The 17,218-nt window shown below is 34.2% G+C and overlaps 1 protein-coding gene across 1 annotated transcript in view; it reads right to left on the reverse strand.

The window, feature by feature from the left end:
* The window catches only part of COL21A1 (collagen type XXI alpha 1 chain), a 173,797-nt gene that overhangs the window by 9,021 nt on the left and 147,558 nt on the right, over positions 1-17,218 (reverse strand). The window contains exons 18-23 of the mRNA XM_045843605.1: positions 10,595-10,639; positions 8,622-8,675; positions 7,602-7,655; positions 4,698-4,751; positions 3,076-3,147; positions 2,010-2,045 (exon numbers count right to left, since the gene is read on the reverse strand). Of these exons, the coding sequence (XP_045699561.1) occupies positions 2,010-2,045; positions 3,076-3,147; positions 4,698-4,751; positions 7,602-7,655; positions 8,622-8,675; positions 10,595-10,639 (315 nt within the window). The remainder of the gene's footprint in view (positions 1-2,009; positions 2,046-3,075; positions 3,148-4,697; positions 4,752-7,601; positions 7,656-8,621; positions 8,676-10,594; positions 10,640-17,218) is intronic.

Genomic DNA, 17,218 nt, shown 5'->3' on the forward strand with positions numbered 1-17,218 from the left:
TAAATCAAGGATGAAAAATTTTTTAAGTAGAATAATGAAAATACTATCTGACAAATGCACAAAGTATAATTAAACATCTGAAACACAGGAAGGGACATCTTCACAGGACGAGACGGTAGGGAAAATGACTCAACCTTGAGTGCAGCCTTTTGCAACAAGTAAGAGGTAGCCAAAAGAAGAAAAGGCAGGAGTGTGTACCAGGGAGACGTACAGGATAAAGGCAAGTATTCCTCTTGACTAAAGCAAGAGTGGATAATAGTGAACAGAGTGGCAAGAGGTAAGACTGAAGAAGATTCAGTCATACCTGGATGAACTTCATGGATCAGACTTTATCTTAAATTTTATGGAGCACACTCTGCAATTTTTAAGCAGATAGGTAATTTAGTTATTGCACACTGGGAAAAGTGTGTGGGGGTGGGAGAAAGGGAGTAGACTGGATCCAAATAGGTCAGTTAGGAAAATATCACAGTAATCCAGGAGCACTGATAAGTAGGGACAGGAAAGAGAGAACAGCCATGTTCAGGAGACATTTAGATGTAAAACCACATGTGAAGAAACTGGAAGAGACTGGATTTTAAGATGACTTCTAAGACTTTTTTCCCCCTCTCATGTGACTGCATTCTGGTACCAATTACTATTAGAAAGAACTATGGTTAAGAGACAGTTTATGGGGAGAGATGACAAGTTCTGATATGAACTTGTTGAGGTGTACATGATATATCCAAAAGCAATACCAGGAAGGAAATTGGAATATATGGGCCTAGAGTTCACAGACATTTACTTAAAATTTACCTCACTCCTAATTTCAAAACTAACTTAGAGGAAGCATGATAATACTTGAATATCTTCATAAAAAATGACTTTTTATGAAAAACAACTATTAGACTCTTACCTTAGTGGATTTTGCCTCTATCAATTATATTGATTTAAAATCTCCTTTTATGCCTCCAAAAATTCTAGAGCTCTCAAAATTCTATCTGTGGAATTTTACAAAGTATTTTTTCTTTTTACATTAAGCTTATTCTACATAAAATTCAGCCATAGTAACTGAGTTTTATAATCTTAAAAACATTGTAAAAGTTCTGTCTGGACATTGAATTTGTAATTCATGGTTGGAAAAATCTTCCATTTCTAAAACTTAACAGATTGAAAGGCCAGCAGATGTATCTTATTCCAGAGAAGTATATCGTTGAGTCTACTAGGGACATCTTATCCATGGGTCACTTGTCCAGTTAGGAGGGAAAAAAACATTTCAACAGCCACTTAAATTGAGGTGAAAATGTCCTTGTCTTCCATAGTAGTTGCACGGTTCTTCTCCTTGCCTTTGTTGCTAAGACACCCAAACAAAAGGCCCTTCTACATCACCACAGATTTCCTCAGTTTGATATAATTTCCTGTTTAATTCTCCTATTTATTAAATATATTTTTATACTTGATGTTAATGATTGCTTATCAAATTATTTGCACCATAAGCCATTTCAAATTATTTTGAAACATATATACTATAAATATATCAATATATATTAAAAGTATATAATAAAATCTCTATCTTTATTTTGTTGAATCACTTGGTTTCCAAGTTTTCTATAACAGTGAAGTGGTGAAAAATCCTTTTTTAAAAGATTTGTTTTAGAAGAAGGGGAAGGGAGGGAGAAAGAGAGGGAGAGAAACATCAATGTGAGATAAAAATATTGATGGTTGCCTTCTATATGAACCCCAGCCAGGGACCATAACCCACAAGCCATGCATGTGCCTGGGAATCGAACTAATGATCTTCCGGTTTTCAGGGCAACGCCCAACCAACTGAGTCACACCAGCCAGAGTAGTTGAAGAATTTTAACGTTAGACTTGATATGGTTGAAAAGTTTAGTAGCAAAAGGAAAAAGCGGGGATTTAACAATTAGGTACTGACAGTTACAGGTGAAGGAACTGGAAAAGCAATATAAGAATTAAGAAGAATAAAGCCCTGATTTTATTGCCAAGAAGAGGGAGAAAAGCCAATAATATACCTGAAAGCCTTTTTCACCTTGATTTCCCTTGTCCCCCTGCAAAAATACATGTATTATAATCTAGTATATTCTGTATTGTTTCAAACAAAAACATTTTTCTTCAGCAAAGAAAATTATATGATCTTATGCAAACTCCACAAGTGCCTTACATATAGAAACTGACTCTAACACAATACTTGGGAAGAGAATAAAATAACATTGTCAAAATAATGTTCTAAATGAACATTTTCTTTTGCTTTCATATTTATAAGAAAATTTACTATTTTTAATTTACCAGGAAGAAAATATTTTATATTGATTGCAATCTGAGGTTAAACAAACAAGGAAGGACTTTTTTTGACAAATGTTATTTTAAGAAATCAAACTGAAAATTTCCATTCACATCATAGTAGCCACAAATTTATAGGAAACAAAATAAATAATGTTGAAATGATATTTTAGATAACATTTGCTTCAAAAGTGAAGTTTTGGGGGGAAAATTACATTTCATAAGTTTCCTAGAATTTCTCAGCTAGAAGAGACATTAGAGACCAACTAATTCAATGTCCTTGTTAGTATATATAATGAACCTGCAAATTGGGAAAGGTAAGCAAAGTTGAACGTGGACACATTTTCCAAATTTCTTTTTTTACATCATCATGTTATCTAAACATAGAGTTTTGTGTTTATAGCAAACAAAATACAGATTTTCTTTTATATGCCCAATTTCTGAACAAGGAAATCCTTAAATCTAAATATGTATTCACAGTAGATTTATTTACATTCACTAAGGGTCTGACACTTAATTGCTGCTATGAAGATAATACCTGTGTCAGTGAGCACTGTCTACTGTGCATCAGAACAAAAGGACAAGGATCGCACTGGGCATACTCATTTAGGGGCCAAGTAGACAATACATGAGAGATGGGAAAATGAAACGGAAGAAAACTCGAACAGCAAGGGATATGAAGATGATGATTGATATCATGAAAAGTATAACCAGTCTTACTATCCTGTTTTCACCAAAGGAAAACTTACATATAAGTAGTTGATTAGAAGTGAATTGCATCTCCTAAACAATGCATACCTTTTTTCCTTGAATTCCAGGTAAACCCAAGTATCCTGGTTCTCCCTGGGGGCCCACTGCTCCTTGTTCTCCCTAGGTAAGGCGGAAATTATATAGAGATCACAGCATACCACTGTTTTTATTTCTACATACATCTCATATTTTAAATTGATGCTTAAAAAATTGATTAACATTAGAATTATTACTACAGGAATAAAAAGAATGAAAAGTTTACTGGAGTCCCAATTAAACCTCTTATATATTTTCTTCTAGTTAAGAAGTTCTGATAGCATACTGTATTTTAAAATTTTATAAATATTTAATACTTTTATTATATTTTATAAGTTCAATTAAGTAAGTAGTAAAGTAGTAAAAATAATGAACATAGGTATCTTTTTTTCATTTACTAACCACTTTTTCTTTCTCCTTGAAACTGCTCTTTTTCATGCTGCTACTTTAAAACACATTTTATTGTTACAAACTGGTAAGTAAATAGAAGTAAAAATTATTGAAAGTCTCATTACCCACTATTTTTATTGTTATATATTTTCTCTCTACCTATCACAACCACACATATACAACTTAGTTACTAACGTGCTAATGCATGCATAATTTTCATCTTTTACTTCAACATATTAATATTATGAAGTTCTTTATATACCATTATAGTTTTTTTAAAAAACATAATTTTTAATCACAGGATAGTATTCAACTGTATTGATTTACCATATTTTACTGAATAAAATTCCAATAGTGTTAAACACTGGTTTTTACAATTTTATTTTTATAAATCATATTGGGGTAAACATCTTTTAGTTAAATTTTGCACATGATTACATTTTTTCTTTATACATATGGAATATTATTTTCTTAGAAGTAAATTCTTGAGCTGTTTCAATACAAAAATTATCCTTAAGTTATCTTAAATTTTCTACTTTCCATCATCACATAGGGGGTATTTTTTTTAACTTGTAAATAAGGAGGTTTTCAGAAAGCATTTAGTGATGATTTATCCACATCTTTTAGTTAAAACTGTAACAGATAGGACATAATCCTGAATGGTCATAGTTGTTTTTGTGTTTTGTTTTGTTTGTTTTGTTTTGTATTTGACCATCAGTCCAAAACTCTGTCACATTAACTAAAGATCACTGTCTTTTATAGAAACTAAGTTTGGTTCTCTTTGCTCACCGTGCCCTCTCCTGAGCTGCTCAATAATTCTCTAGATTTCTAAAAGCTGAAAATCTCATTGAAATAAACATAAACCATTTGGTATGGAAGAAACTGGCAAAGGCAGCCACTCTGAAAATAAACAAAGGAACAGCACCATGAACAAGAGCCACACACTCCTGTTTCCAGCCGTGGGAGGGAGTGGTATTCTCTAGACCAGAGAATGTCGGTATTAGCACACGCCTTTCACCACTTCTAGGAAAACCAAGTCAAAGCATATTTCATGTCTCTACTACCCAAACTATGAGAAAGTATCCAAAAAATAGATATGAAATTAGCTCACATTGGTCATTTCCTTTCATGTACCTTAGCTTTGTGACAAAGGCACTCCTAATTTCAGGTAATTTTCCTTATGGCATACAAATGTCAATTATAATTCTTTGGAAATATTTCCAAATGCATCAGATCATAATTACCTTGAGCCCAGAAGTCCCAGGCATCCCTTGAAGTCCAGGTTCACCTTTGTTCCCCTGTCAATGCATCAAACCATTTGAATTTTTTTAAATTCAGTAATAACTTATGTGATATAGACACAGAAATGCCTTAAACATAATTTTTATATTTTCAACTTTCCAATTGTTTGAAACGTAGACTCTATGCATTAAAAACCATTAACAAAAACTCTTTCATGCAAGGAAATGAGTTCGCACATGATTAAAGCTCTCTAAAAGCATATGTGAAGCGCTGTTACTGGCTTGTTATACTGGCAGGTCCAAGTATAAAGGGAGAGAGTCAATCTTTAGGGACCAGAGCTACTTAGAGAGGTCTCCACACTGAACTGACTGAAGCCCTCCTCTGGGTTAAGTTTTTATCTTTGCCCTACTTCACTTTCTCACTATAGCTCACCTTCAGAATGAAACTGAAAGAACGAAACTTAGCTTCAAATGTATAGTGACTTCTTTAAAGAAGTATGAATCAGAAAAAGTTTAATTTGTGCTCTTTTTCAAGATACCAGCACAGTCCTTTCTAACAGGCTTGGAGAGCAAGACCTAGCTCACAGCAAAGAATGGAAGACAGGAAAAGAGGATTGCAAATAAAAGAGAGAACATGCCTGCTGACTAACCAGGAGAGACTGTCAAGGGTAGTTCTGGTTTGCAAATATTGTTGATTCCTGAAATCACAACAGAGTCAACATCTGGTCAAGGACCTAATGAGACAGGTCTGTGTGACACCTGGAAGGGACAGTGAGTGATCTCCCAGAGCCAGCCTGGGTTCACCCATAAGGGAACCAGCCTTGTTTTCAGCTTTTGAAATGTTTTCCAGGCTGCTCATGTTGACAAACATGTGAACCTAATATGTAGATTTAATTAAAGCATTGAGCACATAACAGCATTGTTGAACCATAGAGCAATGGCTCCTTAACATATCTAATTTTACAAGTGATTAAGCTGAAAATCACTGAGGAGGCTTGCCAAAACTCACAAGACTTGATTCTGTTAATATAACCTAATATAGTTAAACAATGTTTTTAAAAACTGGGACATAGTATGGTAAAGTAGACTTTTTCAACAGCTCTTTTAAAAAGAGGTATTCTCATATAATTTAGAAGTGTTCCAAAGATCTACCACAGAGTTTTAGCCTCATGCCTGACCTTGTGATACAGCTTTTTGCCCCACTGGCAGAGATAAGCTGATACAGAAGTCAATAAACTAGGCCCATGGGTTAAATCTAGCCCAACACATGTTTTTGTAAATGAAGTTTAAGGGGCACACAGGTACATCCCACACAGTTGATATTTGTCCATGGCCGTGTTTGCATTAAAACAGCAGAGCTGAGTAGCTGCAGCAGAGACTATACGGCCCTCAAAGACTGGCCCTTCACAAAGTTCCCAACACTTGAACTAACTACTATACTACATTCAAAGAAGTTAAAATGTTTCACTGAAAAGATTACATTAAGAGTTATAATTTTAACATTCTGAATCTATTTTTAAGAAAGTAACCACATAAGTACAAGATGAGAGAAACCAAACTTTATAGTAATTCATGTAAAAAGAACAAACCATGATACTGGAAATAGTCACTTGGCTCCCCAGCCAAATCAACAGAATCTTCAAATGCCACAAACACATTGTTCTAAAGTCTTTTTATTGGAAAATCCAGCAGATTTAATTGACTTTCAGCTCAGTGAGAGCCAACAATATGGAGTGGCTAATTTTAAAAAGCTGATGAAATGTTAGGCTGTATTCTCAGAATTTAGACCATCCAGCATACCATGGGAGAGCCCACTGTACCTCAAATACTTAAGGGGTATAGAATTCTACATCTTCCTTAAAAATTGGCCTTGAAAACTTATGAAGAACCTCTACTTGGAGAGCCCAGTCCCTCAAAGCTTTTATACCAACTCTGCATAGCTCCTGTAGCTGGGACCCACATTGCTCCAGGATCCACAAGGGTCCACCAGTGGGGAAAGGGCAGCTTTCCCTCACCACTAGGCTCCCATGACATTTTATTCTGTCTCTTCTCTAATGCTTCGGAAACTAAGAATAGATTGTGTCAGCTAATCATTTAGTATGCCAGGTCTGTTCCCCTGGCACAATGTCTAATTAAAGGTTGAATGCTTCCAAAACTGCAATTCTATCACTTTCTTTTGACAATTTTTCCTAGAATATACTCATTAAATGGTTGAGAATAGTTTCCTCAATCTAGCCAGAACATATTTAGTTTCATCTCTAAAAAAATAACAGCAAAAAAAAAAAAGTTGGCAGCATAGGGTTTTATACACCTAGAAAAAGGTCGTACTATGGTTCTAAAAGAATTTCACTTGTACCATTGGATCTGACATCCTAAATATATTTGTCAAGCTCGCCTTACTTTTTTAAATTCTAAAAGTTAAGATAGTATTCTATCTTACCCATAGTCCTTAGGGAAGAAATGCCTAATAATACTCACTACAAGGCATTTCATAAATAAATATTCCATATACATTCCACTAAGTAAAAATACCAAGAAAAGGGCTGGGAAAATGGCATGAGTGATAGTATTCAATCATGACTATTCATACTCTAGAACAGATCATTGGGTCTGGCATGGAACTCTATAGAACTCTACATATTCTTCAATGCCTTCTGAAAGTCCAGAAGGCAGGAGGGAGCTGAGTGGTGAGGTTTTCCAGACCTGCCCTGCTTAAACTAGGCCTAATTTACTTTAGTCTGTTTTATATGCAAAGTTTTGGCCTAAGATTATTATTCTTACAAGTGATAGTTCACAGAATTAACAACTGCATTCAAAATAAAGTCAGTGCAGTTAAAACTTTTACTGAAATACATAGTTGTTTATTTTGCACACAGTTCTCAATCTTACTGATTTTCTTATATTTACCTTAGATCCTGGATTTCCAGGATGACCTGGTGAGCCAGCACTTCCCGTTGAACCCTACATTTTTAACAGGGAATTTGAGAGAAATATAGAGAAAATCATTTTAAAGTATTAAATTCATTTCCAAATTACACATTCTCATAACAATTGGTCCTCTAAAATATAATACAATACTTGGAAAATGTCCTCACACTCATTCAAATAAAGGATAATAAAGTAAATGTGCAACCTATACAAGATAGCAAGAAGGCCAGCAGAGCCCTTAAAATTTTTTTGCTCAAAGAACCTACAATAGCACAAATTAATGAAGGGCTAGTAAAACATAGGTGTAAAGAAAAGTTTTTTTTTTCTATACTCTTGCCTCCTTTTGTCATAAGGGCTAAGAATTAGGTTTCTTTATACATGCTACCTTTATTGATGTTACTTACAATTGCTATTTTCCTGAACAATCTAACAAATTCTTTGAATATAATAATCTCTCTTCAAGTTACAAAATGGCAATATTTTTAACTAGTCATATCATTCAAAATAAGGCAATGATAACTAGTCTAGCACATGAACCTGATTTAGCTTTTCTTTTATTTTAAATACTGTCATATATACTAAAAACATCTACTTTCTCTTAAGCATGGCAAAGGAAATGTGATGAGCCAAATAAAAATTCAATAATTATCATCAGAAAATATAATCTCAATATGGCCATATTAAAAATATGATGTCATCATTACTATGCTTTGCTGTCAATTTAGGGTGTTATTGCAATTATAAAATGTAAAATATACTAGTAATAGTACAATGTATGAAATATTAGATATTTGTTTTCTGGTTTATCTATAGTAAGGTCTCTGATCTTTATTTGGGTGGTCAACTTTTTGAGAACCTGAAGAAATCTTGAATCTTCTAGACAAATGGACACAAACATTCTTTTTTTCACACCAATGGATGGAATTTGTGGGCCCCAGAAGAACTCCTGGTGCACAGTAACAACATTTTAAACACCTGATGGCAATGACATTTACATACAGGTATCCCTGGAGCTCCTTTTTTTCCTAATGGTCCTGGAGGCCCAATTTCTCCCTAAAAATCAAATACAGATCAAATTAAAAATTGGAAATTATCCATCCCTTTCCAGAAATTTCCTACCAAAGCACTATAGAATGAAAACTCAATACCCATCAGCCCAGTTTGTTTGTCTTCCCTTCCTCTACTTAAGAAAGCAAAACAAGGCTGGAAACTGAGACATCTAACAGCTTAAAGATTTGGCCTGAGGTCTGTGAAATTATTAAATCAAATATGTTCATTAGGAAACCAGGTGCTACACCTGCCATTCAAGCTGGTAAGGTGCAACAACAGGGTGAAACATCAGAAAATTTTATTTATCAGCATTTAAGAGTTATGATAGTAAAAACAAACTAATGAAAAAGAGGGTATGGAAGAACAGCATGTAAATTTCAGCTTCCATAACTGTGGCTCATGAGGTGGTCCAAAGGATTCTCTGAATCCAGAACAACATCACCCTAGAAAGAGTATCCCCTGTGAGAGAGTGCTGGTTTTGTTAGAAGAAGGTAAGGACTTCAGAGATCCCTCATTTTAATAAAATATACTCTGGGTTGAGGCTTCAGTTCTGAGGATTTGGAACTGTGCAGAAACCTTGTCAGAGGTAGAGATGCAGAAGTCAGAGGGTTGGGGTTGTCTGAGAGAGACACTCAGCTGAACTTGAGAAACTGACTGCCAGACCAGTCACGGAAAGAGGCTGGACTTCCCAAGGAAGCTACGATGGCACCCAGGCTGCCAGCAGGAGGCAGCTCTCCATGCTCCCATTAGACTGAAAGGACTCCCACCAACTGGATGGAGCAATGAGCTCACAATCAACAAGAAAGAAAGAGGAGGCAGAAGCCACAGAGGGAAAGTCAACAGATACTGGAATTGTCAGAAACTGAGTTTAGAACTACATATGAAGTCTTTAAAAAATAAAAAATAAAGCAGAAAGACTATTAGGACTGAAATCAGAATAAAATACTATTAAGAATAAAAAGATATTAAGAATTAGAACTAGAAATAAAAACTATGATTGTTTAAACTTTTTTTAAAAATCAGTGGATGGTTTGAACAGCAAATTAGACACAGTAAAGGAAAAATAAGTACACTGGAAAATACATCCCCAAAAACTTTACCAGAATGTAAGACAGAATAAAGAAATGAAAATAAAAAGCTACTTAGAGATACAGAGGACAAAATCAGAAGGAATAAAACATATCTCACTAGAATTCCAAAAAGAAGCAACACAGAAAATGAAATAGTAGTAATTGGTGGTAATGTCTGATGTTTTCTAGTTAACAGAAATAATTCCACAGAGCCAGGAAGCAAAGTGAATGCCCACCAGGATGAATAAAAAGAACTCTAGAAATGTCACAGTGAGTTTCAAGGACACTAAAAACAAATAGAGTACCTTAAAAGAATCCCAAGGGAAGGAACAGACTACTTACAAAAGAATGGTGCTTAGAATCAAAGCAGATTTCTCATAGTTAACAACAGAAGCCAGGAGATAAGACATTCCTCAATGTGTTAAGAGAAAATAGTCATCAATCTTCACATGCATGATCTACACAATTATCTCTCAGAAAGAAGAGTAAAATGACGATATTTGTAATGAAATAAAAACTAAAAATTTATCACCAAGATATCTGAACTAAAGGAACTTCAAAGTAACTAGTTCAGGAGGTAGTAAAGTGACCCCAAAGGGAGGTCTGAGAGCACCAGACAGAAACATAACCAAGTGAAATAGAGGCATGTATAGAAATCCAAACTAATATTACCTGGGTAAAACAACTAATTTGTAAAGTCAAAATAATAACTTCTAAAATTATGTCATATTTGAACGAGTAACTGTCACCATGAATGCAGTGAAAAAGTAACCCATGTGAAGACATATCACCACTTTGCCCTTTTAATAAGCAGAACCAGGGCCAAATCTCTCAACTTTCATTAATAATCACCTTTTGTCCCATTAATCCTTGGTTTCCAGGAAATCCTGGGATTCCCTAGAAAGAAAAAAAGTATATTTTTAGTAGAGAATAGGTCATAATTAGATTTTTAATGTGTAAATAATGCATAATTTCAAACTCAACCATTTACAGTGTAACACTGCCATTTATAATAATCCAATTTGGACAATAGGGAATTTATGAGAGCCCACATTATATGAACATGTACTGATATTTAAAGTATTACATAAATGCTTTCAAAAAAGAGAAGTTATGAGGATATTGACCTTGGGTCTTCTTTCAGACCAGCATAAGGGATAAAATAAGGACATTTCATTTGGATACATTTCTATGTTACTTATCAAGAATAATGCAAATAAAAACTGTGAAATTAAAGAGTTCAGATTTAGTACAGCAGTTCCAAAGGCCCTCGTAGTATCACACCTACAATTAAAACTGGAAGAAATTAAAAAATATCCTCCAAACTGAGCCTTGAAACACCCAGGAACCTCACTCCTTAGGTAAAATATGGATTATTTCTCCTATGATTCCTTGCTGATAAAATCATAAAGAATAATTAGACCACCATGTGTGGAGAGACAGAAAAAAAAAAGAGGTTTGCCACAGGGCTCAACCCAAATGTACAAGTCCTCTAGCAAGATTCAGAGGAAATTAATATTGATTTGATAAATTCGAGAATGACTTTATAATACATTTATTGAGAAAGTAATACTAGTCATCTATTCAATGCATTTACCAAAATGATTATTTATCACCCAAAATGTGATGGTTCTAATTATGCTAATTAATTTTCATTTCTTATTAAATTTCCCTAGCTCCTTTCTTGATGATACTTCAGATGAAATAATTAACATGTGTTTGTACGTGTGTGTGTATGTATGTGTGCACATGCACATTCACATTCATGACCTGGCAGGAAAGGGAATCTGAAACACAAATCAGCATTTCCTCCAAAGCCCTCAGCATCATCAGGGCCTACAAAGAATAGCCATGCTCTCGTCAGTAAATCCAGGCAAGAGGTAGAGATGCCGCTATCAGTGAGATCAAATATCTTCTATTACAAGGAGAGTGCCATTATTTTGATTTTCGCATCTTGCCTTTATTAATATAATACTGCTCAGTGTGTTAGCCATAATTAGAGTGCAAGACAGAAGCACATAGTTCTAGTTTTAAAATCCACTTGAATCATAAATTATAATTCAGTTTTATTCCATTTGGCTCAATTCAGTTGCCAGGGCTCCATGCCCTTTACAGAGAACAAAAGTTGCATGTGAGCAATACTATCAACAGGAGTGTGCAGTCCAGTTGAAAACACAAGCCTTTATAACTACATTAATTAGATAAAAATATAATACAGTATTAAATTTTAAAGTAACTATAAAACGTGAATATGGGACACCCTATAAGCACTCTAAAACATAAAGCAAAAGTAAACTGAGTTTTGAGTATTAAAAGGTAGAATAAATTTAAAAAAAACATAAAAAAAATAAAAAGTAGCCCTGGCTTGCATAGCTCAGTGGATTCAGCGTGGGCTGTGAACCAAAGTGTCGCAGGTTCGATTCCCAGTCAGGGTACGTGCCTGGGTTGCAGGCCATGACCCCCAGCAACTGCACATTGATGTTTCTCTCTCTCTTTCTCCCTCCCTTCCCTCTGTAAAAATAAATAAATAAAATATTTTTTAAAAAGTAGAATAACATAAACTGTATCCTTATAGGCAGAAAATGTATACTCTCAAAGCAATCAATTAAGATCAATATTGTTCAGAATAAAGGTGCCATTTCAATAGACCACAGTTCAGTATGAAACCACCTATACCCACGTCCCACTCAAATACATTACACATACAAACTCATCAATTTGGATCAAGTTCTGGGTTCAAATTAAATCTCCTTATAAAATCTTATCAAGGTGGCCACACACTGTTCTATGCCAAACCTGATACAGCTGTGTCAATGCAGTGTCCTTTGGCCCTAAGAATCCCTGATGGTCAATTGCCCATGACACAATCAGACCTGAAAAGCTGAAATGTTTGCTGCACAGAGTCCTTTATTACTTAGGGTTTCATCACTCTTCAAGTGTCTACGCTCTTCACAATCTATGATGTTAGTGGGAAATAGTTACAGCTATACTGACTCTACTCCCCTTCCTAAAGCCAATCCTGGAGTCAGCACGGCTATATCTGCGCTCAGGAAAAAGGGAGTTAGACCCAGGCAATCCTGAGCAGCAACCTGGCTCCCACCTCCCAGAAACCCCTGAGAGCCTCACATTCACTCCCTGGATCCAATTTGACACCCTTCTGTCTGAGTAATTCTAATACTGAGCTTGGTGTGTATTAGGATATAGCTGCAAATCTTACATTATTTCAACATATCAGGTATTGAGAGTATTTGGGCAGGGGGGATTCCAGATTAGAAAACAATAAAAGGGTTCTTTTTCCTATTGTCCTTCTTAAATTAGTAAACATTAAAATATATTTCATAGATTTGAAAAAATGTTATATCTATGTCCACCTATACCAAGAATTATTAAATACTTATTTTATAAATAATAAGCCAAAAATATATAAAACTACAAAATATGAAAAACAAAATGTAAAACTAATTTATAAAATCAATTCTGGGCCAAACTAATATAATATCATGAGCATGTATAGAATAAAACTGTTGAGAGAGAGGTTAACCAGAAGAACTGGAATCACTCAGAGCTATATTAGTTAATAAAATCCCCCTACATAATATTTTCCTGGGCGCCCACTACATTTATTGAGATTGACTAAATTTTGCCAATTTTACATTAGCAAAAATATCATTCAAAACCATTTGAAAGTTATAAGTTTATTGGCCCAGTAGTATTTAGTAACAATTACTTCATAGAGCAAATGTTTTTCTAAGCTAGCTCTTTTATATTTCACTTTAAGCTTGTGTGGTTTTGGATTCAAGCAACTATGAAATATATAAGTAAAGACAGAAACAAGTATTTTAATTGGTAAGAGCAAAGGGACACATTTCTTCCATTTCTGTGATTTCAGTTTGGGTTTGAGGAAGAGCAGAGAGTCAACTGGAAATTCCTGCATAATACTGTGCTGAAAAATATTGGCATACAAAAAAATGTTCTAGAAGCTTCTAACCATTAAACCATAGCTGTATAACAAAAAAGTCATAAAACATAGACATACATAATTTAGAATAAAGTGTTTGGTTCCTATTTCTTAGAGACTACTTTATAATGAAAGAAATACATCCATGGTCATTACTTAGAAAAGACAAACTATTGCTTTATCCTTTCCCACACACAATGAATACATCGTATCTTACCCCTGAAATTAGAGCATCTTGAATCAAACCCACTTTTGAATAATGCGATTTTTTCAAAGTACAGAAAACATATCTAATCCATTAATGCTTTTTTAAATCAAAATTTTCAACCTTTCTATGTAGTAGTAGAGATACATTAATATTAACAAATACTTAATATTTGTTTATTCCCAAAGATTCAATGAAAGAAGAATTTGTGTTGAAAGTATTACTAGTTTACAAAGATCACAATGATTATTATTAATAATGAACATAGAAGTAGTGTGAAACGGTTAAAAGTTTAGACTCTGGAGTCAGCCAGTCCAGTATAAAGTGGCAAATTAACTCCAGGCCAGTTACTTAAACTATGAAATCTCAGTATTTTAGACCTGGGGAAAATAACAGAACCTACTTTGTTGAGTAGATATCTTCTACCAATTAACTCTCCCAAGTGCTTAGCTCCGTCCGTGCTGGCACTACAATGACTGGATTTTCATGACTGCGTTTTCAGAGCTCTTCCCTGACTTTTGAAAGTTACAATAAATGAATGAATTCTCTTCAGTCTCAATTTTTTTCTTTTTCCCCCTTTAGTCGTTTTTTGTTTTGTCTTTCTACCTTACCTTTTTCTACAGTCAGTTCCTAAAGTTTCCTTTGTATGAAAGATGACTCTGGCAATCTAATATGTCCACCAGGGGGCGCCAACATGCTGGCATTGCCCATTCATTACCTTTACTTTTTCATGTTTGGCTTAGATTTAAAAAATAATAATAATACAATTATTTTTGCTTTTTAAATATTTTAGCTATATTTCATCATTATTTTTTCATAAAAAAATTACCAAAAGTTTCAAATATATTTGCAGGTGAACTCCACAATGTTTTTAATCCACTTTAAAAAAAAAATCCACAGTGACAGCTCATTATGAATATGTACAAATGATTACTGTGTGGTATGATAACTCCAAAAAGTAAATCACAGTCCTAGATGCCAGACCTTAAAGAAACCAATACACAAGTACTCCCAAAAAACTTTTAATAAGGAAATAACCAGTTTTACAATATTCCCTTTCATCTTTAAGTAAAAAAAAGTAACCTAAGTAACATTGGATAACTTTATTCTCCCTTGACTACAGACCAGGACCCACATGGGACTGGACTGAAATTACCCAAAGATAAATAATTTCCACAGATTTTTAGGTAAATATGTTTGGGCCTCTCACAGTAGAAAACACCTCCTGTTTGGCACAAGTTACATAAAGACACAAGGGATGGCACAGGAAGGAACAGCCATCTAGGAGCCCTTTGCAAAGTTACTTCATGTTCCTGGCATTTCTCTACCTAACCTTAAGGCATATATACATTTTTTTTAAAGCCAAGAAGATATTCTACATGATTTGCAATGATTTTTCAAGACAAGATTTAAAATGGCAAGTATTTACCAAATTAAAACTACACACCGGAAAACCCAGAAGGTAGAGGAGGACAGGAATGAAGAGCCCAGAGGCAGCCTGCACTGCCACATTAAGGGAAATTCGCAGAACTGCCCAGAACCCCCAAATCCAGAAAAATGGCCTACCCCTTCACATCGGCAAGTGAAATCATGCATGTGAAACACACTAGTGAGTTAAAAGGAACATAAAAATATAGACATGGATAAACTGAAAACCAATTCCATTTCAAAGAAAAGTTCCAAAGCAGTATCAGAGTTGCTCTAAAACAAGATCTGATCCTCTGAACCCTAAAAAATACAGATCATACTTTTTCGAGTACATGGAATGTCACTGTATAACTCAACAAATTGTGGTAAATTTCTCATTAAGGAGAAAATTGAGCATGAATTTTTCTTCCAAAGACCTGTATAGCTGACTCAGTTATTGAGTAGAAGCTGTATACCATTTTCCAGAGAAATCTGGAAATTATAAAGTAATATATAAATCATCAAATAAAAATATTTTAAAACATCAAATCAAAAGTGAAGGTAGTTTGATGAAGAAACTAATATATTGTTAACCTTAATACATCCATATGGTAAAAAGTCAATAACTATTTGAAAATTATGTCTATAACCTGTGTATCTTTTATTTATAACCCAATTTTGAAATACAGTATTTTTCAGACTATAAGATGCACTTTTTTCTCTCTCCCTCAAATTTGGGAGGAATAATGGTTGTTCATGCTGCTGTTGAGTTCTATTTACATTTACATTGGTAAAATATTATGTTATTTATGTTATTAGATATTTTATCACCATTTTTACCATTTTTTGCTTCAAAATTTTTTTTCCTATTTTCCTCCTCTAAAGGAGGTGCATCTTATGGTCCGAAAAATACAGTAGTATGTATATGTTACATTTAAATTACTATATTTCTGTAACTCAGCCTACTGTAAATTTTGTTGTATTTATACAATGTATATCCCCATTTTTTCTACTGAAAATAATGAGATGATAGAGGAATAAACATTCACTAAAGAAAAAAAATTAAAGGAAATTATATTAGTTTTCTATTGTCCTATGACAAATAACCACACATTCAGTTACTTAAAGCAATGGAATTTACTCTTTTACAGCTCTGTAGGTCAGAAGTCCAGCATGGGTCTCACTGGGCTAAATTCAAGGAGGTGGCAAGGCCACGTTCGTCTCTGGAGTCTCTAAGTAAGAATCCATTTCCTGCTCATTCAGGCTCTCGGTAAAATGGAACTCCTTGCAGTTGTAGGATCAAGATCTCCATGTTCTTGCTGGCTTTAAACTGAGCTGTATTCCCAGTTTCTAGATGAAACCACATTCCTTGGCTCATGGACCCCTTCCTTTATCTTCCATCTCAGCAATGGCCAGTTAGGTCCTTCTCCAGTTAAATATTTCTACCCATTCCTCATCCATCTTCTTCCTCTTTTAATTATTTTTCATTAGATTGGGCCCACTGAGATAATTCACAATAATCTCAAGGCCATTATCCTCAATCACATCTGTAAAATCTTTTCAACATGAAAATTAACATTTTTGCAGGTTCTGGGTATTAGAGTACGATATCTTTCTCAGGCATGGGGAAATCATTATTTTATCTACCTCAGAAATAGTATCTATTATCCAAGGACCAGATAGTTTCTATGTTAAACTTCCTCAGGGCATTAAAAAGATGGAGATTATCTAAATTCAAATTATAAGGTCATCACAACCCTAATAACAAAAGCAGTCAAGAATAATACCTAAAAAGAAATCTAGAAACTGATATAATTTGTTACTACAAATGCAAGTGCCTTTACCATTATGTTAGGAAATCAAATATAACAGTGCATTACAACAAAAGTTGAGCATGATTTAAGTG

This window comes from Phyllostomus hastatus, unplaced genomic scaffold (genome assembly GCF_019186645.2).
Source record: "Phyllostomus hastatus isolate PE091 unplaced genomic scaffold, TTU_PhHast_1.1 phas_contig_40, whole genome shotgun sequence".
Classification (NCBI taxonomy): Eukaryota; Metazoa; Chordata; class Mammalia; order Chiroptera; family Phyllostomidae; genus Phyllostomus; species Phyllostomus hastatus.